This window comes from Gavia stellata, chromosome 4 (assembly GCF_030936135.1).
Source record: "Gavia stellata isolate bGavSte3 chromosome 4, bGavSte3.hap2, whole genome shotgun sequence".
NCBI classification, from domain to species: domain Eukaryota; kingdom Metazoa; phylum Chordata; class Aves; order Gaviiformes; family Gaviidae; genus Gavia; species Gavia stellata.
Window position 1 is genome coordinate 77,304,318 of NC_082597.1, and position 23,668 is coordinate 77,327,985.

The window sequence follows — 23,668 nt, forward strand, 5'->3', positions numbered from 1 at the left end:
AATAGCATCTGCTACATAATCAACATTACAAAAATTGAATATTATTCAAACTGTTGATTTTTTTTTAATCACATAGTAAGTTTTTATCATTAATGAGCTATTTTGCAAGGGTCTCTTTGAATATTTATAGAATTTGAAGATCAACATTGCATAATGTTCTGAAATCTATTAGTGCTGCTTATTTATTTAAAGAAAACATTCTTCTTACCCTTGCTAGGTCATGCCATCTGGTTCTTGCTTTGATAACAAGGTAGTAATGAGCGTGATCACAAGCTAGCTCTGTATCCATTATCATCTGTTTTTTTCTCAGAAAAGAAAAAAAATAAAATAACAACTAACTATGCTCTACATTAGTGGGATCTTTAATCTCCACAAGTTTCCTTCCCTTTTTTTGTTCTTCATGATAGTGGTGGTTTTGTTTCCTAGTTTCTAAGATACCCATTAAAGACTGTTACTTCACATCTGTGTAAACTTAATTCTTTAAATACTGCCTTATTTCCCTAGCTGCAGGTTAGCGAAGATGTTTTAAATTTTCTAATTCCCTATTTATTTTCAAATCAATATTGTTCAAGTCTCCCTCAAACTCAAGAGCCAGCATGGATCATTTATACGCATAGAAGGAAATGTTAATTATCTCAGAAACAATTATATCCTGGAGCGACTCCAGGAAGATTATCCTTGATTTACATCAATAACGTAGATCAAAACTATCTCTGTGAGTCACCAAGGCATGGCTCGTAAATCTGGGGAGTAAGACCCACATTTGCAAATTCAGCCACCGTTACAAGTGCCTAACTTTTGGAGCCTGGTGCTCCTGGTTGAATCCAATCATGGAGAGGAATAAGGGTGCCTCAGATTAGGATCCAGCATAGCTATCGCCCTATACAGAAAGCTGACTAAATCCATGTGCTACGCAAGGGTACACCTACCTGAGAACCGAGGAGACCTTACATCTCACCATTCTTTGAAATAGTGCACCTTCCTTCACCTGAGAAGAGCAGCCTTTCTTTTGGTGCCCAATTGTCTTTAGCTTTTCTAGGCACTTCCAGTTAGAAAACCAAGGAAAGGCTGGTCATTTCTCTTAACACACAGCTGTCCACCTCATGCTACATCCTAATACCCACTTCTCCTCTAGCTATTGCTTTGTAAGGAAATGCTGCAGACATACGTCTTCAGAGCCTGGTTCAGCCGTGCTCCAGGAATACGCTCCCGGACCAAGATTCTCAAATGAGAGGCAGAGGAACGTTGGGTGTGCAGACCAGGTGAGATGTGCTAACCACATCTGACCTACCCACTGAGTTCCTGTACCACCCATGGCACGCGCAGACCAGAACTTAGGTCCTGGAGAACTGCAACACTGCAAACTCGGCCGATTCTGAGCTCCCAGGGATCTGGGCCTTGACAGCCTTTGCTGAGGGCTCCATTTGGATTTAGAAACATGAATGCCACATTAATCTCTTTTAGGTGCCCGGGAACCTTCTGAGTTATGCCCACTCCCACTGCTTGAGAGAAGATTCCATAAGCCTAAACAATCGACCAACAAAAAAAAAAAAAACTTAGCTGGGAAAATGCAAGTGCTCTTAAGGCTTTCAATCACTATATTTTGTTTGCTGGGCTTCTGAAACAGTAATAGTATTTGAAAAAAGGAAATTCTGGAGCTAAATTCAAAGAGTTTCAATTTCTCGCTAAGTCCAAACTGAAACAGAAATGAGAGTGTGACAGTAATTGGTCTCAGACTCCAACTGTTAGCAAGATTCAATCATCAGTTTCCTTTCTTGTTTTAGACTGATGTCCTTGATTCCCTCAGTTGTCCAATTCAGGAAAAAAGAAAAACAAACGAGGCAGATAAATATTAATAACATCAGACCCAACAGTAATGCTGTAAGAGACAAATAAAAACTGGGAAATAAGCCTATGTGTATATATCGCATCTTCACTGCCACAGCAGAGATGAGTTGCTGATCAGGAGCTTTTTCAGTCCTGGTGTATCTTGTCATTATTTTTTATGAATTTATCTCTGTTTGCATAGCTAAACAGAGTTTCACACTGAGTTTTTAGAATTAATTTTTTAGTGCCTAAATGCTATTCATCATTAAAGTTAAGCTCAAACTTTAAAATTCCAGATGTTTTAAGCAGCATCACTCCGTGCAGGAAGGGAGGCTGCAGCACTATTCTCCCTGTCCTCCACTCACTCCACAGTGTCTCAGTGCTTCTGCGCACCTCACCTGATCTTGTCTCCTCTCAGTGCCCTGGTGGCATAAAGGACTGGAGCATGAGGCTTCGGGCTACTGTAATGTACACTGACAACAATGTTAGTCTCAGAACTGACAGACACTGTGCCAGACAGGTAATACCCTGGCTGCTCCTCAATCCAAAATGACATCTGATTCCCAAACCATGTCCCCAGTTCTGCATGCTTGCAAGACACAGCAAAGTCGTCCAGTTTGGAGGCTAGCTCAGCTCTAAGGCTCCAACTCAGGTACCAGTATATATGTCTGACCTTACAGATTTAAGCAGTCCCCAGGGATGGTTTTGGCATTTTAACTTAGTGGTAGATTCAATATCTGATTTAATGGAGTTATAAATCACTGAGAACTTGGTAAAGCTACCCAACTTCAGCTTGATAATCACATATGTTAATACTATCTTTTTTCAATTATACTCAATACAAATTTTCACACAGCATATTCATTTCTGTAAACACATCAGATTACTGTAGGTGCTACACAACTTTTTCTTTCTTACTTGTGAGATGGCACGAGCCAAGGAGGTACTGCCTTAGTTTCTTGGGTGTGGAACAGTTGACAGAATTCTTGGTAATTTAACGTGGAGGTCAGGTTCATTCCCAACAAACCAAGTAGGTGCAGGAATTCCTCATCTCTAAGATGAAGCTGAAAGCTGTCCAAGAATTGCCAAAATTCAGGCATGTTGATGATACCGTCATGGTTATTGTCTGTTTCATGGAAGGCAGAATAGGTGTCCTAACAAGGAATATTTAACTAAATATATTTAACAGGTCAACTACTTTTTTTTTTTAAACATAAATAACAAATGTTTGCTCTAGACTTGTTTTGACAACAGGCAAATATTTTAACGCAGTTTAGGAATACAAAGCATTTATAGTACTGCCTTACTAAATACTTGGGATAGTCCACAGTAAACTGCAGTCTTATTGCTTTCATCTCAAGCATGTACAGAACTGAGCAAAAGTAGGGAGCATCAAAAAGCCACTCCCAAACAAATTTACAAATGAACCTCCACTTCCCATCAGTACTATACTGAGAGGTACCTCATTTCTACCCTCACCACACCCTTAGGAAACCTGTAATGAACAGAGACTTTACACCAGTTGATCTACCAGCTGAACAGCTTCTCCCATTAAAACAGATGCAAAATGTTCAAACACCTTTAAAATGGTGCAGTTCTTCAGAAATCTGAAGTAATGCTGATCAATATGATCAGTGTTGCTAGGGGTGTCCAAGCTGGTTTGAACAGAGGATCCCTTTCCTGAATGCTGATATTTCTACTTCTCCAAGGAAACAGGGATGGGGTGAGATGAACTGAGCAAAAAGGTAACTGCAGCTTTTCTCCTTTGTAAAACGTGATATCTCTTACTCTGTGCATATCCATGGTGGGAATTCAAGGAGTACATTCTAATGGTAACTACAAAAAATAATAAGCAAATGTAGAAAAGCTGGAAAACAACTCTTGATTAAGATCACTGTGTTGCAAACTTTAGGGACTAAGAACATCATCTTGAAAGATCATTCTCATGAATAGATGGACTGTTCCATGAATGAGTAGTACAGAGTTATTCTTTTCTAATTGCAGAATCTTTAATAGCTACGCTCACAAAAGGATGGGAAAAAATAACTCGGATCTTATTTTCCTGGCAGAGGCTGCAGAGAAGACAATTAGGAAAAAAAGAAGTTTTTGCCTTGAAAACTGAATGTATTTGAACTAGAAGTTTCTGAGAACATAGAAGACATTAAATCCAACATAATTTTTAGAGTCAATTTCCTGACAGCTCCTCCAAACCAACTCTTAAAACAAATGTTTGTATCAAAATAACAACCAGCTTCACTGCCAAAAGCAAACCATCGCTCGATGTATTTACCCCATAGAATTCCGTCAGCTTATCATTAAGTTGATTGAGACATTCTTCAGCAGTCATGTAGTGAAATTTAACATCATTTACTCTGTGGTTTGGGCTGTTACATAATGTAGCTCCTGGCCCATTCAATCTGGCATCTGCAATAATGAAATCGAAGTATAGCAAACATTGAAAAGATGATATTAAATGTATCTGATAGATAGCACGGTAATATAACATAAACAAAACAAGAAACCCTGCAATCGTATTCTTTACAGCCCAAACATGGCAAAGTCCAATAGCTGTATGCAGTATTAGTGGTGTCTACCCAATTTACAGTAATGGCCTCAGCTGCTATGGTTTTTCCCAGCACAAGGTGAAGATAATCTCAACTGAAGAAAGCACAGCTGAGACAAGCTCTTTTTCTTTTGCCTTGGCCTTCTCTGGTGCCTGGTTGCTTTGAGGAAGAGAGGTAACAGACTGGAGGAGGAGAAAAGGAGAACTGTGAAAGCCATGACTTGCTGTCATACTGCCCGTCTGTCTCAGTGAGGGAACACAGGGATGCAGACAGTGTCAGAGAAAGTAATTTGTTACATCTTTGACTGCGTAGCACAAGTGCTGCATGCTAGACCATCTCCCCTGGAGCAATTCTATCCTGGCTAAGTCCTTCTCCGGTTTGAACCTACGTGAGCTATTGCAGGAGATCTGCCATCAAAACACCCCTTACTTAACAGAGCATCACCCCTGAAACTATTTCGCCTGATGTTCTGTTCTGGCAAGACTCAGTCTTGCATAAACAGCAGCTTCATATTGTCACAAGTTTATTATCCCACAGCCCAGCAGGATCAGGAAAGGGCGACAGCCAGCTTCCCAGCAGGGCACCCAGGTACTTCCAGTCCTGAAGGGCTAAGGTACTTTTAGGCCATAGAAAAGCTATTTTGGTCACTGTTCCAGATCTGATTCCTTCTACTCATTGTGCAGTGATATTCTAGGAACCTATTTTGCCTTGCTTCTGGGGAAAAAGAGACTAAGCATCTTTTGTAGCCACTTGACCATTTTAGAATTTTTCTGCAACATATGAGCCTTGTAGAGGAGTAAAGTAATTCACATCAGATTTTAAAATGGGAAAAACTTGCAAAGAAAAACATACACACTGACATTTCACTACACCCTACTCCTGATTGATAAGAAAAGCGCTAAGTTAATGGTCTGTTGTAGAGGAACATTTCTTTTTAAAAGATTTACATACACCGACACATAAGAACCTGTACAACTACTCCAAAGAATCACTAAATAGTATTCACTGCATCATTTTAACTTCTCCTGATTTTACCCTTTAAATCCTACTCCCCACTACAGACATGCACTATCCTTCCCTTTTTTCAATTCCAGTTTCTACTGAAGTCTAGTCAAGAAAAATTGTAGTCATGTTATCTTCCCACTAAAGCTTATAAGAGGAAAATCAGGTCTCTCTTTCTTTAACTAGACTACCCTCCACCCCAGTGAATCACAAATCACGGAAAAATAAAGGTTAGGAGGGGTTTTTCTTTGCTTCTGCTTTCTGAGACTTTGTGTTAAATGTTAGTTTACAACTATGAGATATAGTAACGTATGGAAAGAAAAACTGTGATTCTCATAATTGGCAAAAGCAAAAACTTTAAATACAGACAAAACACTGTTGATTCTTGATTTAAATCAAAAAGCTGGCACACTCATTTTCCCCAAGGTTAACCTGTTTCAAACATCTTCTATTAGGCTACTGGATGAAGGTGCACATATTTTAGTGGACAGATGACTAGCTGGCTATATTCACAAACTTCTAAACTTATAGGCCCGAATTAAGAAAAACCTGAATATTATGTCAGCCAGCCACAAGTCAGCTCTCCCTCTTGCCTTAGTTCTAAAGGAGAAATAAGGACAGCAGAAAATAATAGTAACAGTGTGAAAAAGTAAATGCGCACCTCTGAGAAAAATAACAGAGGCGTAATATGGAAATTAAAACAGGCCTTGAAACTAATGGCAAAACTGCCGTTGACTTCAGTGGCATCAGAATTTTACCCACAAAATCTAAACTTGAAGCATAAGTATAAAGGAAATGAGAAATTAATAATTGCTTACTAGCTTTAGCTTGCACTCAGGGTTCCATCTTAAGAAATCGGTTCAGATTCCATCAGCTTCATTTTTAAGAGTTGAAAATCAAAACCCTTACCTACAGTGCCTTGAAATCAGTGAAATTACTGATGGGGTAAGGCAAGTAGCTGAGGCGAAAACACGTGCTCCCAAATTACGAATATATTCCTCTGCTATTTATTTGTCAGCAACAGGAAATCAATGAAGAACACATCCTCATTGTATGGGTGGACAATACATCTATATCTACACAAAGAGTAAACCTTGCTCTCTCACTGGGATGCTTGATACTTTAATAGAACTATCAATTACATTATAGAAAACCGCATTTAGCATTCTCTAGTAGCAATGTCCCTTAACAGCTTTAACATTCAAAAGCAGTACTTTAAATTAAAACCATAAACCAATAAGTAACCAGATCACACCACAGAGCTCCAGTTGTATATATTGCCACTAAAACTCATCATTAGTGGCTTACTAACAGATCTTTCTTTCCTGAAAGGACTAGTTACTGTCTTCTGGCTTTTTACACAGAACAGAAAAAGTTGCTGGACATCACTACTGTAAAATCATCCAATGTGATTTAGGATACAACATAATTCCAAGACTGTGAATAAGAGTTAGAAATGCTGAAGACAAGGACCTACTCAAGGCAGAGCAATCAGTCAGTTACTTTTTGCAATCTGTTAGTGACAACTCCATGGCACCTTTCTGTGGATCTTTAGTTAGTTCACATCCCACATGTTCCAGTTTCCCTCTTGTCCTGAGTTAGGTACTCAGCAGCTTAGCTGGATCAGGAGTCAAAGAACTACAGACAGAAAGGTCATCCTTGTGCTCAAAATCGTATCACTGATCTCTTAATTTCACCAATAGCCTTTCCTTGAAAAAGAAAATTTCTGGATCTTCCAGGAAAGATCTGTTCCATACTTTATTGCTATTAAAATTCCTTTACCTTCCAGTATTGCCACAAAATCCAGATAACTCAACCCTCCATCTGGTAACCCTAGCTTTTCTGTTAGTAGATTAAATTGACTGTCATCCATTGGCATGCCATGATCTTCCAACACCTGTTAGAAGAGAAATAAAATAAGTTATATAATGACCTATTTTCTCGCTTAATATGCCATTTTGAATGGGTGGGTGAATATCTGGATGTTTTATCCTAATGCTCAACTTGAAATTACTCTGAAAATTAATGTCTCTTCCTTACATTTACAGTAATCCATTTAAATATAGATCTATTCTGTACAACTTCAATTCTATACAGGAAGAGACTGAGAGCACAATTTGACTGTATTTTTGAGACTGGCATTTTAAGCAAGAGCACCGAGTGACAGGCTAAGATTAAACTTCACCTGGAAAGCAAAAAGTGCCAGAAAAAATGATGTTAGCTCATTTAGCAGACTGGAGGAAAACTGTCATTTGTAGAATTTGCTGCTACCTCTTTTCCCCACAAGCCTGCCACAACTACCTCCTGGACAAGAAATGCTGCGGAGTGGATTCAGGCCCCTGAATGACATACAGCTGCAGCGAGGTGGAAGGCATGCTTCCTTCTGCATTGCTGCTCTTCAAAGCAGATTTGGGGATGCATTTTAGGTAATCTATTTCAGCAAGGAACTTCCTGATCTTCCTACATTCCTCCCATGTCCCCTTTTCTTTTTATTTTGCAGACCCTTTACCTCTCTACATTTAAGAGGTGCAGCAGTCCAGAGCAGTGGCAGTCTCCCATTGCGCCCCTCTTAATGTTACCTGGCAGTTGACTGTGGAGGGGTCCCTGGTTTTCTTCTACTTTTCCTACCTCCTGTTTCCCTGAAAAGTTGTAGTTGCAGCCCCTGCTGCTGCTGAGGGCTTTCTCCAAAACCTTTCATTTCCTTCAGCTGCTTTGTTACTCCTGATTTGGGTGTATTTCTTTATAACTAGCCTGCACAGCTCTGTCCTGACTTCCCAAGTGTTCCCACAGCGATTACTCTTGCCATTATGTTTTAGTTAATGGTACAGATTGAAAGAAAAAATTCATTAAATAGCTGAACAGCATAAAGAGTGTTAAAAAAATGAGAATAATTAGCAAATTATCATTCCTTTCTATTAATGTAAAGCTTCTGGGTAAGTAAGCACATTTTATGTTCAGTTGAACAAGTATTTACCATCAGATCAAATGCTTAATAGTAGCGATAAGGAAATCTGGCCGCACAAATCCAATCAAAGCTGGAGAGAATCAGTCACAATAGTAATGTTGGTGACTACAGTCTCAACTATTAGCACTTCCATCTAAAGAAAAAAAAAAGTGATAAAACTCTGCCAAAACTGCATACAAGATTAAGTCGTATTAAATTGTATGACTAGGTCATTGTCCTGTGCAGAATGGCTCACAAAAGGTATAGTTTCTAAGTCTTATTTAAAGGAAGAGGATTGATGACAACCTTACAGGGAGGAGATACTGTAATCCTTCACAAAAGTGAAGGGCACGCATACAAATTGTCAGGACCCCTGACAGAGCTTCAGTTACCATCTTTCTGATTTTGAACTATATTAAAAATTAGACAAGCCCAAAGGTGCAAAGGCAGGGTCTGTGCCTGCTTCCCCAGTTTGTAGGAGAGCCAGGCCAGCGAAGGCAGAGGTACTACGTTACTCTTTGGTAAAGGAGGTGGAGTTTGGCATCCCCCTTCACTAACCTGCCTCACACCTTTGGTACTCCACAGGCAAGCAGCTAAAAGGTGTCCTTATGCTGTAAGCTGTGAAGAAAAGCACAGAGAACTAACAGTGTTGGTATAACCCTGCAAAGGTTAACTGGTGATTTTATGTCTGCATTTTTGGGTTATTCAGGCATACTAAGGTCAACTACCCTTCAGCGGAATGTAAGGGTGACTTCTGCCCACTCCCTTAATGCTGCTGTAATATAATGTTATACAAATAAACAGAGCTTATCCACTTCTAAGTTGGGCAGACAGCTTTTGCCCACTTCTATGGCTTGGCCTGGAATAACAAATCAGAAAACAAGTATGCTTTTGTGTTTATCACTACTACACTATGCTATTACTGTTTGAGTAACCTGTTCCACCTCTGAGGACAAGCAGCTCTGCCCAGCTGTACACTGGCTGCCTGACTGCTCTAAATGAAGCTGCGGATCAGAGTAGCAGTTTCAAACGTGCCAATAAGGTGGGCAATGGCGTTGGCATACCTGCCCAGCTACAGAGTCAGGATCCAGTCAAAGAACAGCATACCACTGTAGATCAGCTTCAGTGGCACCCCAAAATGCTCCACAACCTATGCACCTAATTGCACTTGGGACATGTCATATTGCCTCCACCATTTGCAATAACCTAATGTATCCAAAACATCTCTGTGCAGCTGGCAGATGTGATACAGTGTCCTACATCCTTCTGAAGCAGCAGTTGGAGGCCAGGGGAGATTCCCCACAATGCCTACAATGGTGCTAGACACCCATTTCTAGATGTTCTTCATCTACCACTGAAAATCCACGAGCTCTGGGATGAAAGGCAGCTGTGCTCCCAGGGCAGGGATTGATGAACATCTTGGTAGAAGTGTCAGGGAAATTAAAGCAGGAAGAATGTGAAAACTCCCAGTTCGAATTCTACCTAGATGGTGAGGTGGAAAAACCCTTTTTTTTGCAAAAGGTGCAGAGATCTTTAAAGACCACAAGTGATGGAGAATCAGTTTCAGTCTGCATTTCACCTGAAAACACACATGCCCAGGCAGTTCCCAGAGACATAAGGTAGTCTGTCACTTCAGTTCTGACAAGGAATTCCTTTTAATCACCCTTATTCGCACAGAGTTCTCATCCTCATTCATTCCAGGGTAGGCTTATTTCACTCAGCACAAGGCAGGGCAGAACAAGACTATTACAGGGAAGCATGTCCCTTTTGAATGATCATAATCAGCAGCAGTCGGGCAGAGTTCCTGGGCAATATTCCACCCAGCTGGACTCTGCTGAGCTTGCTGGGTCCAGGAACATCACAGTGCAGTGATGCATATACCTGGCTGCAGGTACATGATGATTTTTTTATCCTTTGTGCATTGCCAAACCTTGAGAAATGCATCATCCATAGTGTAATAAAAGAACAATGAAATCACAAAGACTAACTGTTCAATAGCTTCTGGTGCCATACAAATATCTTAAATGTGAGCTATACACAGACAGCCAATGCAGACGAAAAAGCAGCAGGTAGAATGAGTTTGTTCTGCCTAACAGTGACAAAACGCACGTTATTGCATTAGCTGCAGGCAACATATAAGCCTCTTAGGTATGACATTGTAGTGTAAATCACAGCAACCAAAGCCAATGTCCCAAAGGCATGTGCCACAGATGTCAGATCTGTATGAGAGGAAGGGTTGCAGCTTAAGACATTTTTAATAAGTGTATTATTAACAAGAAAATATTAAGAAAAACGGAAAATGTTTTATGGGTTTTGTCCCCCTTCTTTCCCTCCCCTTCATTTCGAAGCAATTTCACTTCCTGCACGCAACTGCAGAAAGATATCCACCTGAGGGTAAGAAGATGCGCGGCTGAATGCAGCTACAGTGTTCATGGGGGAAGGCTCTGTAGTAACAGCCTTTGTCCTGCCATATGATGCGGAGCACATAACTCATGGGTCTATGTTGAGAAGGGGAGAAAGGAAGGCAACAGCTTGTCACCCACTTAGAGTCAGTACATTTGGCCCCGCAACAATAGCTGGTGAAAACATGTACAGTCCATGGTACACGGATGGGAAGATGATGTTTATTACTGAACCAGAGTAAAAACAGATTGGGACAAACTTTCTCAAGGGACTATGCAGGTCATTTTCAAAGGTACAGTTCTGGTTTAACCCTTGTTGACTCTTACCTTACTTCAGCACCCAGACAAAGGCATTACTGTCATGACACTATTCAGCAGCAGCTCTTGCTTAAACCTAGGTAGACCAGGGAAATATTACTGTCATCATGTCTCTTTTCCTGCCCAGTGTCAACTTTCAGCAAAGCATTTTGCTTTGAAATGTGAAAAGAAATAAATGTACAGCTGGTGCCATCAGCATCACAGCTACAATCCCAAATCTATGACCTCACAAGTCTGTCCAAAGCACAGCATGCAGTCAGATAAGCCATCAAGGCTGTGATGGGCCCTGGGAACACCATAGAAAACCCTACCTCAAAAAAGGCACCTACAAAATTCAATTGGAAGTCTTGGCAAGTAAAAACTATACAATTTCAATACATTCATATTATCATGGATCCTCTCACCACTGAGATGCTGTACCCAAATCAGCTAACCCGGTATCAAAAGCCACTCAACATCAAATAATTACATTGGAAATTTACAACATGATGAAGTCCACTGAATTCAAATAAGAGCTACAGAAATGTCCTCCTTTCCTGTTGGGGACCAGTCTATGCCCTGAAATGCTACTAGACATCCGGAGGAGATTTCTCTGACACAATCACTGCAGGCTCCTTTGAAAGTAGAGCAAGAGTGAGCAAGGAAGAGAGCCGGGGACCCCAGGGGGTGCCCCCTAGTCCCAGCACGATTACGAGCCACACTGCAGTCCAAGAGTGGTTCAGAGGAAGCTGAGGCTCGGAAATCTGGAAGATGGTATAAAATTAGCTTAGGTCATTCTCCCTGAAGTGTCATGCTGTATCTGTCAAGAATCTTGTTCTTCACCTACCTATGTCCAGTTCCTACCAGCCACCACTGTGGAGTTGCAAAGAGGGCTTAAGGTCTCTGAATTAAGGCTTAGGTGACTCTTTAAGGTATGCCCACTCACTTCACGTAAGAGGCGTGGTTTTGGTTGACGTTAGACTTCCAAGTCCCAACTCTGTCTTGCCAGTCCCAGTCCATACATGTTCTTTTAGACAGCTGGGAGCAGTTGAAGCTTTCAAGGTGTACTGCTGCTACAGGATGACAATTTTATGTCTTTAAAGACTAGTTGAGATTCTTTCTCATACAATAACCTGCATGAGACCTGTTTAGCTCATCAGTAACTGAAACAGTCCTGGAGGATTTAACTCCAGCTGTGTGAGCAGGCACATTGCTAAGACAGTAAGTATCTTTCTGGGAGAAGTACAGGAGAGAGAAAAATAGCTAATATTTTTCCTACCTTCTGAAAACCAGCTTTATTAATTTTCCCATGTGATTGCCTGTTGTAGGCAAAAAAAGCTGTCTTTAATAGTTGCTGCCTGTTGTATCACTCTGTCCTTCGGCCTTTTAATTACTTCATCAACAGTTCTATTCTGGGCGTATTTGTTAGCTTGATCTTCAATCTGTTTGATTCTAAAATTGGAAGATTGTGCATGAAGACAAGTCGCTTATTTTCTGTAGTTTCAAACATTTGATTCAGCAATAATGAACAAGACTGCTTTAATGACAAACAAGACATAGACATGGAAGAAGCTTCTTTGATGCAAAACAAAATGATAGGTTGATGAAGTTAGAGCACACGTTGATTCCAAGCCCTATATTGTGCAAATATTTCTTATGTATAGCTTGCTTTATAGAAAAGAGAAAAAAAAACCCACAACAAAATTGACTGATACTGCTCTGAAGTATTTCTTTTGCAAATGGAGATCCTAGACCTCCAAATCACAGGCTTAGTTTCTAATGAGCCCAAGTTTCTACATCAGGTAAGGAGCCACCTTTATCCTTTAATACCTCCTCAGTTAAAATGAGATGGCTAAGCTAACATTAAAGAAACTAATGAAAGTCTTTTCATTGATTTTAAAAGAAAAAAATATCTCTTATGACGTTTTCTCTCTTCCTGGATCCTAAGTAAATCACTTCCATGCTTTAGAGGAATGGCCAGAATACCTTTCTTTCTCAGGCCCTATAAGAAAGTCTATAGGTATGGACTACATACTCTCCTTGCTGAAATACCACAACCTTCATTAATAAGCTGTTACAATAAATAACAATTAATTATTTAATAACTTTTAAAGACAGAAAAGAAATTAAATTAAAGGGTATGTAATGTGTCCCACTTGTACCTATTTTACATCCGTTATGGATTTACTATAACCCATGAAAAGGAAAGTTAGAACAATTATTTTTGTTAAATTTTAGAGCATGTATTTCCATATAAGCAAAATGCAGAAATATTAAGCAGTCTTATTTTATAGATTTATTAAGTGTGTTTTATAGTATTCCCTAAACTTGAAGATAATCTTAACATTTTATCTCTTATTCTAAAAATATGCTAATAAAAGAGTTTTACTTTGATCTGAGCAGCACACAGATGATTAACTCTAAGCCTCCCAAAAGGGATCAAAAGATGACAGTGACTGGTGACTCCCTTCTGAGGATCTCAGATGGATTCATCTGCTGAAGGCACCTGGTCTTCTGAGATATCTGCTACCTTGCCTGAATGCAACATGTTGCCAAAACATTACCAACTTTACCTGCCCCATCCCACTGATTATTATATTCTTCTGCCTATCAACATAGGCTTGCCATAAATGACCCTGAGAAAATGAAAAAGTAATTACAGCACAGGTGATGAAGGTAAACTCAAATGTTCTTTATACCCTTCCTCCTTATTGAAGTTAAAGACTGAGGCAAAGGATGGATGTGTCCTGGAAATAAATGAATGATTACTTGCAGGATGTCATCTAAAAGACCATCTTCCCTGTCAGGGGCTTATTCACAAAAAACTCTCTTTATCTACTAGCTTTATAACCTAGTAGGAAAGCCTTAGACTAGATTGAAGAAAGGACCTGACATAAAAGCTCACAGGAAGGTATTAAGCATAGCCACTTAGCTGAGGACCTAAAACTACTTGGAAAAGGGTTATACATTACAGTGTCATAAAAGAGACAAAACCAGACAGAATGGATCAAGCATGCTGGTTGTCAGCACATAAATATAAGAAACGTGGTGTAAAGAAGGGGGCCTGGAAGTCCTTCTGGTTCTTGGAAGATCATGGAATCTTACAGTTCAGTAAATTAAACCTTATTTAGAGTTCTACTGATTAAAACCTATGAGAGTATGAGTGCTACAATGGTAGGATGCCTACTATACATCACCAACAGGGAAAACTGGATTTAGATTTGAAGCTTTTGGAGTTTTGGAGATTTTTTTCTGAGAGAAAAAAAAAAAAAAGGTAAAATCATCCAGGGTCAAAGAGCTGGTTGTAATTAGTTGGGTAACGATTACAGCAAAACACAGGTTGTCCAGCAGATTATCAGAATGTGTCAGTGACATGCTGTTGATGCTGCAAAATCTAGTGAAGGGCAAGTCTTTCTAAATTTTATCCTAATTAACACAGAGAAACTGCTTGAAAGGAGAAATACAGCTTAGGCGGGAATGATGAGGGAATGACAGAGTTTATGACACTTGTAAAAGGAAGGCAGGAGAATAGTGAAACAAAGTAGATTTCTACCTTCTCAAGGAACTGAAGTCTCAGGAGAAACGGGTCTAAAGGGAAAATAAGTTAAGGAGAGCTGGCGGTGCATCAGTGAAACACGCCATCACAGTATAAGAGAGAAACATGAGTATATACGACCAAAATCTGAAAGGCCACAACACAATGTGAGATTCAATATAAAAAATATCAAGAGTAATGAGAACTCACTCTGTAAATGCTTCAGTGAAATAAGAGGGATCAAGAAAAAATTTGGCTTTCTATGCAACAGGGAAAGAAAACTACCAACAGATTGCGTTAAGGGGATGAAGCACTTAAAGCCTCTTTTTGGACTGGTCTTCGATAGAGTCAAATATAAGCAGGCTGCTTGAACAAAGAATACTAATAACAAATAAGGAAAGAACAAATTACAGAATATTGCTATGTATTCATATTGGTTCTTAAAGAACTGGCTAAAATTGTCTCCCAAATTTATGCAGAAAAGAAAACACACTACCTAGCTTTAATAAGAGGGAAAGAGAAGAACTGGAGAGTTACTGACATATTTCTAAGAAATCTATTCCTGCTTTCAGGCAGTAATTACAGAGTCACAAAGAGTTCAAAGCCTGTTGAGACACAAGAGCCACTAGGGATCCTTGAGATCTACCCTGATTTCAGGCAAGCTTATATTTTAAATTATACTCCCCTCCAACCAGCACCATTTTCACCTTGGTTTCCTAGGGACATAGGAATAATGCAATCAGCCTTTTCATCCACATCTGTCAGCCTTTCCCCTAAATTTGGAGTCCATCTACCAATTTCAGTCAAAATTGGGAGGAGTAGGGGTCTTCAGACACAGCGGTTACATGTTTTGTGAAATTGACAGTCATGAAAAGGAGAGAGACTGTTTGGTCTCCTAGCTGGGAAGGCAGGGACATTATTTTTTCCATTCATTAGCAGCTAGCCAAGCAATCAGCATATGTGCTTCTCTGGGCTAGCCATGTCTCTTGCCCTGCTGCCAGCTTGAAGTACTCAGTGAGGAGTATGTTCTTTTTCTACGTTCAAGTAATAAGCCACAAGTACATTTACCAACTGTGTGAGACACCAAGCCCTACTTCCTGCACATTCCCCTCTCACTGGGGCTGGGTCTCAAAGCTCTTCATTCAGGCCTGACAAACCTAACCTAACCGTCTACCCTAACACATCAGTTCTGAGTACCAGAATGCTTGCTGAAGGTATGGATAAAGCTCCAGATGGTGGCTCAGCAGAAGTTAGGGACAGAGATATTTATTAGTGAGGCCACTGATGTATCTTGAGTTTAGCGTACTGTGTCTATTGACAGAACTGTATTCCATGTTGGTGAGTCATCTGCGTGTTTTTTATCTTGCCAGCTCTCTGCTTTGACAGTCTTCCAGTAGAAATGGCATTGGACGTCAGTAAAAATAACTTAGGGCAATTTCTGAAAGATCTTCTGACCTCAAGAACAGGAGGGACAAACTCAGCTTGCAGAAAACAAACAGGTTGATTTCCCGACTGAAGTACGGCTCATATTCTGCTTTGGGGACAATCTTGGAATGTATCTGCAGGAACACTCTGTTCCCAAAAAAAACTATTACACAGAAGGAGCCAACCATAAGGTCTTAAGTATTTCCTAGTGTCTTGCAAAAGCAAATTAGGAAAGAATTTCAGGGATAGAGGCAGTCTGCTAAAAGTTCTGAGGATTAAGATGAATGCCATTGTGGAACAGGATCTTTCACAGGTAGGGACACTTTAACCACCCCAACCTGTTGAAGAGCTTACAGTGGAAAGATGTGGAAATATCAAGATTCCACCCTTTGCAGACTGTTCGTCCAAAATCATCACTTCGGTAAGAAAGAGGCCTGGCTTGTTTTCCTAGAGATTTCATGTAATACTTCTTTTCCATTACTGGTCACGAATTCTCACTGAAGAGAGAAGCAGACATAATTTGGCAAATGAGAGCCACACAGCACCCATTATATAACAAGGAAAGAGGTAACATTAAGATTCATAAGGATACTGAAGTTTCATTTTAACAATTTCAGGAGGAGGAACAGAAGCCTTGAACTCCAGGCTAGAAGGCTTAGAAGGTGTTGGTACCAGAATTGACTTGGCCACCACAGAACATCACTGGGACAAGAGGAACTGAAGAGAAGATATCAACCACTGCATATACTTACAGAGGAGCAACTCATCTGACATAGCTCCAAGACACTGACCAATTCAGGAACCGAACATCCAAAGGATCGGTTTTAAACTTGTCAGAATGACTAAACCAACAGTTCTTGTCAATGTCATAAATAAAAGGTCAGACTTGGTATGTTTGCAGCATGGTCCCAGCCTTCTGCAGAAGGGATTGACTCACTCCTGTGCAGGCCTGACGTAGTAAAATGACTCAAGCCATGTGTGTAAGGACTTCTCTCACATGAACTGCTGGCAGGTAGCTGGGTAACACTTCCAAACAGTTGACATCCTCCCAACAGCCAGCGACAGACCACACTGTATAAATCTGTTCAAGGGCCTCATAGCCAACAGTCACCTTAGCAAGAAGGTAAAGGAGATTGTAGTCTTTTTAAAAATATCCCAGAAAGCTTGTATCATCCCAAGACCTTGCTACGAGAGACAGAAGGATGTCCCAGTGCCTGAGAGGCCTTCAGAAGATGGATAGCATGCTCCTCCTCTGCTTTGCCTTTCTACAGTAGAGCTTGGCAAAGAGTGGTAAGTGAATTCCGGTGAGTGCAAGCTGACCTTCGGCAGGGTCCTTTGGCAGGCATTTGAATCCTCATATTGCCTATTCAAATGCCAAATATCCGCTGCCAATTTCTCTATGTTCATGACAGAAACATGAAGGTCCTGGTGGGCCTACAAACCATTTTGTGAGAGCTTTACTGCAGCTTGCATTAAGAGTGGCACTGGAATTGGTATTCAGGGTAGAGCTCAGAGGCCATTGTCTATACCTATGTTTGGTGTCCCTGCAACATCTGGCCTCCTTTGAGAAGTGTGTGGAGATCCTGTGGCAAGTCTCTGAGACAACCGAAAAGAGACAACAGAAATGGGCTTTTTGAGCCATAGGAATAAGCTGCCAGTTCTGACATGTGAATTGCACAGACAAGGCAATCCCTAGAGCTGCTCTGAAGGGTATTCAGATGGGGAATTAAGAAAAGACCAAAAGGTCAGATCATTGAAGAGGAAGCAAAGAAGTCTGAGGAGAATCTGGGGTAAGACAGGCCATACTTCTGTTTTCAGAGCTGTTAACAGAAATGCAAGCTTTGCATAGGAAATTCTGTTTTATGGAATACCAGCCTAAAAATGAGGGAAGATAGGCAGTGAGCATGCCTCCATGGACATATTAGAGTAAAGCATTATCTGGGTTCAAGTGAAAGGAAATACATGTGTCCCAGGTCTGACCGTACATGTAGATTATCATGCAAATACAAGAAAAAAAATAGTTTTAAGAGAAGCTCATTCCATTACAAGGGAAAGTTTGTTGGTTTCCCCCCAGATTATGCAGGCATTTTCATATATTCAAAAGTAAAAATTGAGAAGAATCAATAGGTCATACATCTTTGTAACCTGGATGCCAATATCAACGATGCTGGTTCAGTTGGAGGCTGTAGCTATGGCCTGCAGTAGTCACAGCCATCAGATGTGCCAGAGTTCCTGATCCTCTGATCATGTTCAAATCCAGTTCCTGAATAATGAGCCGCACTGATTCAACAGAGGATCACAAGCTTACTCTTCAGACATTATCTAGAGGGCAAAACCCTGATTTTTGAATGATGCAGTGAGAGATAATCCTTGTGGACCCTGTAAAGTGAGCTCAACCATTTTTACCTGAATCCTACTCTTTGATGAATGATCCCTGTGTTTGCTCTGCTGATGCAATGCTTTGAGTGGTGTACAATTTTGAATATATCTCTGCGAAATGAGAGATCAGCCCAGCAGACTACTTACCATTAGAAAAACAACATGTATCCTCAGTCTATCTGAAAGTCTCCTTTCTATACATATTTTTTCTTTACATTAAATACAAATTTGTCTGTAATAACAGTACCTTTTTGAAAACTGTTTGCCTTTTTTCTTCTCTTTGTTGTTTTTCCTCCGATATATGTGAGCTGATATCATTTAAGTCACCAGAAAGAACAGCAACTTTTAAGTTATCCAAAAGCATCTTGTAAAAAATTCCATCAGAAGAGTTATCCTTGTATTTATAGCATAACCTGGATAAAATAAAAATTTAAAATAATTTGGGAGGTTGAGAACAATGCATAATACAAACGTCTTAAGGCAAAGACGATCAAAGTAACATTTCGTTTCCATATACAGTTAAGGGCATTTTTCAGAAGGCTATCCTTAGGTATTGGAAACTAGCCTTCCCAGGCTCCTTCTGTAGCCTACAGAGAAAGCAGGAACCTAACTTAAACACTGTATCATTACCTGGAAGAGCTCCATTGGCTCTTGAAGGAGCCTAGGGACACAAGCCTTCCCTACCCACAGTTACCCTTTGCGAATACCCTGCATAATTAATGCTTCAATTATATGGTGGACACTTGGAAGAAACTTGGCTCACCCAACACTGACCTGTCAAATTCAGCTGCATTGGTGGAAGAGGGAGCTACGATCACAGCCACTGCACAACTAAATCTGTCAGAAATCATGAATGAAAACCCTTGTTTACCTTAACTTGCTGTCTGGCATATGAATATAAAATGAAATCACTACTGGCCTAAGTTAATACTCCTGGATGTGAACCTTAGCAGCCCAGGAGCAGACACACTGTTTGTTCAGCTCCTGTTATTCTGAGGATAACTTCCAGTGAAGAGGTCAAGTTGGTAGTTCCCTGGGCCTGTTAAATTACACTCTTAAATCACTGCCATATAAATTAGCGGAGCTCATGAATCAGAGCCCTTGTCATCACTGCGTTGCTGCTTCACTGAGCTGTTCAGCCTTCCAGGATTTCATTCACATTCATAAAGATTTGGGGCATTCCTGGATGAAAGCAGAAGGCTCCCGTCCTTGTGCTGGGGATGCATGGCATCCTCTGCACTCCACTTATCCCAAGTGCCTGTTCTATTTAGAATGACTCTAAAAAAATACCTGTGCTAAAAAACACTTGTAACTTAACATACCAAGAGCCTCAATGCCTTCCTTCTGGGGGAAAAAAAAAATAAATAAATCAAAGCTTTCATTTCTTTTGAGAAATCTAATCCACACTATATACACTGTAGGGGAGAAAGTGTTGGGGGGGTGAGAAGGAGGGGAAAGAGTCTCCATTTTCTAGTATTTGTGAAGCCCTGCTTAACTAAAACAAGTGTAGCCTTCACACAGAAAATGGCTGTGAACACTACAGAGCAACATCTGCTTTGTGAGTGTAATCCATAAAAGGCTTCCAAATGCCCTTAAAAATTGTTCCCTCTTTTCCCCAGTCTGAATGTCATCTCACAGGAAGCCATCTGGGACAAGCATGCCAGCTATTCTGCTGCAGTGATAGCAGTATTGTCCTCAAGTGCCTCAGGATGAGTCACATCAATGCAAAAGTCCAATTACAGTAGAAGCCCCCCAAAGCAGAAGTATCATTTCAAATAAATAAGACTGATGTAGCTGAACCACTGGAATTCAGAATATAATTCACTCACTTCATCACCTTTTACTCAAAAACCCTGTATCCCTTAAAGCACCCATACTAAATCCCCAATCTGGTTATGACATTCCCAGCACAGATGTGGTAGTCTTAAGCCCAGTGTGTATGCATTTAGAGGAGTCAATTACTTTTTTTTGTTGTTTATTATTTTAAAATACAGCCTTTTTAAACCTGGCATTTCTTACCGCTTTAGAGCAGCGAATGAACAGTGCCATCCACTGTTTCTCTGCATAATCCACAACATTTTCCTAGGATAGTCTTAAATAAAATTTACCATAAAAACTAATGCCACATTTGAAACAAAGAAATACAGATTGGTAAAATGGTGCAAGTGAAAACAGATTTTTAAGGAGTCAGGCTAAATCATAGAATGACAACTCTAAAAGTAGATTACAACAAAGGAAATTTTTCAAAATATCTCCTTACCTGTGGATGAGCCATTCTAACTTAATTAGCTGTATTGTTACTCGTTTATGCTAAAACCAAATACTTCTCCAACCAAGCAGGCCATCTATTGCATTGTTGAGTGTAAATTCTCTCTTAATCTTATTATAAGAATTACATTTCTTCTCCAATGTTGTCATCAGCTTTCTAGAACATGACCCTGATGAATGATACTGCTAAGAACGGGTGCCTTTAGAAATGTTTACTACTGAAGAATGAATAATATGGTATGAATGAGACCCTGTTTCATGGACTAAACATGGGCAATGCAAGACTATATGTCCCTGAATGTCTTTGACAATGGAATCCAAACCGTATCTTTTAGATGTATATTTTAGATGTTATTCCTATAAAAAGATTCCAAACTCATCCCGTCTATGGTGTTGCACATCTTGCTTTGCTAAACACAGATACCTGCACTTTTTGACAATGCCACAGTTCAATAATGCAAATACAGACATGTTCTCAATGTTCACAGTAACAGAAATCCTAGAAGTATTATACCCACGCCTTCCTGTGCTTTGATAGAACACCACCTCAGTGTTCAGCATTTTGCTAGACTGATCTCACAAGGCCTATCTTGCATCCTTTTAAAACAAGCGCAAAACAGCCATTGACCACAATGATGAATGAATTAAACCTTAACAGTTTGCCTCTCATTGCTTTGCTCTCTATTATTTTCTTATAGGGAATGTTTAGAATTTCTAGTAAAGACCACTTTCCAATTCAAAGTGGCTGTAATTCCTGACTTTTCTTATAGTACAGATCTTTCATTGACACAAATAATGGTAGAAACATTATTTAGAAAATTGTATAACTGCTGAGTCCCAGGTAATTCAAAGGATAATTACTTGTTCATGATCAATGACCACTGATTATATACTACAAAACACAGAGCTATAAAACTGACAGATGATGAAAGCATATAGTTATAACACACTGTGCTGGGAACATGACTTTTATGAACCCAATGTGTAGCACCCAAAGTTTTCTCTAAGACATTTATAGAAAGGAAAATGCATACAGTAGAATTGGTTTTACTGATCACGCTCATGCTCATTCATATTTCAGGATCAAAGATTATTTTCCAAAAGCCATTTCCTATTGATGCTGTTGTGTTTGCTCCTCACACACAATGATCAGCAGGACACTGGGTTGTAAAGGTCAGACTGGAACTGATTTCTTTGATTTTCCTATTATGTTTTCAAAGGTAGGAAAGAATTCCACATCTTTCTGAAAGTCACTGGCTGTAAGCAGAGAAAACTAGAACTCCTGAGAGAGTAGATTATACCCGATTATAACCTGACTGAAATGTTATTGCAATAAAATGCTTAATACAGTTCCCTCTTCTTTGGACAAAGATATTTTGACCCCATGCTCGTAGCTCTTTTGACTCCACACTTTGGGGAGCCTGCTTGTATTGAAAACGAGATTTCATGTTGACAATATTAAATTTCAATTCCTTGTTCTTTACAATAGTCTACTGAGGAAAGACATAACATTAACTTAATTAATTTTGTGTTACTTTGTGTTTGGAAATACTAAATAATGTTTGATAACGTCTTGGGTAATGTCTCTAGCATATCAGTTGTTCCTTTTTAGAAAAGGCTTGTCTCACCTTTGAAATGCTGAAATAAAGTCAAACTCACAAGAATTTCCAACATGGAATTGCTATGAAAATAAATAAGGGATTTACGTGAGGAATGGGGCATGTCTTCCACCAACCTTTTCTTTTCTGTATGCTTAAGGCAAACCAAAATACTTAATGCCTCCAGCTATAGCTGTCATATTAAAAGACAGGAAGAAAGATATGGTAAGAAAAGAAATTACATTGAATCTGTTACAACTCACACATCATCAACTTACTTCATAAATTGTTGATCTGACAAAGAGGGACAACACAGCTGTAGGACTTTTCTTAGATAACTTCTGTTAATAGTGCCAGTACACTGAGGATCATAGGACTGCAAAGCCTTATGAAAATCTCTCCAATTTTCTGTGATTTTATCTGAAAGGATCTCCTCCACCTAACAATCAAATGAATTAGTAATGCAGGAAAGAAAAAAAAAAAAAAAGCGTCCCTGAGGTTAAACTATGATAGCGTTACGGCATGAAAAAATGTACTAAAATGACAAGTCTAATGTTGGAAGACCAACACTTATTGAAAATGAACCATGTTATCACTTACAGTATTACAAGCTAGAACAAGAAGCGCAGGCTTCTTTATTTGGTTTATTCCATTAAGCTAGTCGTGAACCATCTAGTTTAACACAAAGTTATGTTCAACTCAATTTCAGTGTACTAATTTCAAAGCATGATGCAACATCAGGCCCAAAGTTCACCCTTGAAAATGTTCATTCTGAAAACTGACTGAAAAGTGACTGCAAGAAAGCATTACACTTCACAGATCTGCTTCTTTAAGTGACTGAAGAGGCATGTCTACTGACTGATAACAACGCAGAGCTTTTACTGTTGTTTCTCCCCTCAGTCCTGTAAAACAAAATCCACTAGGACTGAATGAATTGCAAGTGGCACTCAACTTACTCAGGGCATAATTTGAAAACAATGGGCTTGCATAGGGGACAAAATGACAAAATCTGCCTTACTGAACCTGCTTTAGGATCTGTCTGTAGCGCTGGCAGTTAGAATAAAAGTGTTTTTCACTTGTAAATTGAGTACATTAAAACCAGAAGGTTCTGAGAAGAAACAAACACAGGATCACATTTTGACAGAAATCTCAGCATAATTGCAGATCTGACCAAGTACTGTACTATGCAAAATTTCTGGTGAAAGGAAGGTGGTGGAGATGCCCCTTGGGTTGTCTTAGTTGGCTGGGGGCCTAGATTGGTTCCAGGTCCTGGTTCTGCCCATTGTTGCTTTTAAGATTCCTCTGACCAAATAATTTCTGAGAAATTACAAAAATTAAGAGATTTCTTGAAAAAGTGGTCCTTTTTCATTTGTACAACCTGTAATCTGCCTTTTCTACAGGATGAGCCACATTGATGGAGCTGGCAT

At 39.7% G+C, this 23,668-nt stretch overlaps 1 protein-coding gene across 1 annotated transcript in view; it reads right to left on the reverse strand.

The window, feature by feature from the left end:
- Positions 1-23,668, reverse strand: part of EFCAB6 (EF-hand calcium binding domain 6) — a 113,510-nt gene that overhangs the window by 39,907 nt on the left and 49,935 nt on the right. Inside the window, 6 exon segments of the mRNA XM_059816720.1 lie at positions 209-305; positions 1,292-1,524; positions 2,775-2,981; positions 4,118-4,251; positions 7,176-7,290; positions 12,316-12,378. Coding sequence (XP_059672703.1) covers positions 209-305; positions 1,292-1,524; positions 2,775-2,981; positions 4,118-4,251; positions 7,176-7,290; positions 12,316-12,378 — 849 coding nt within the window.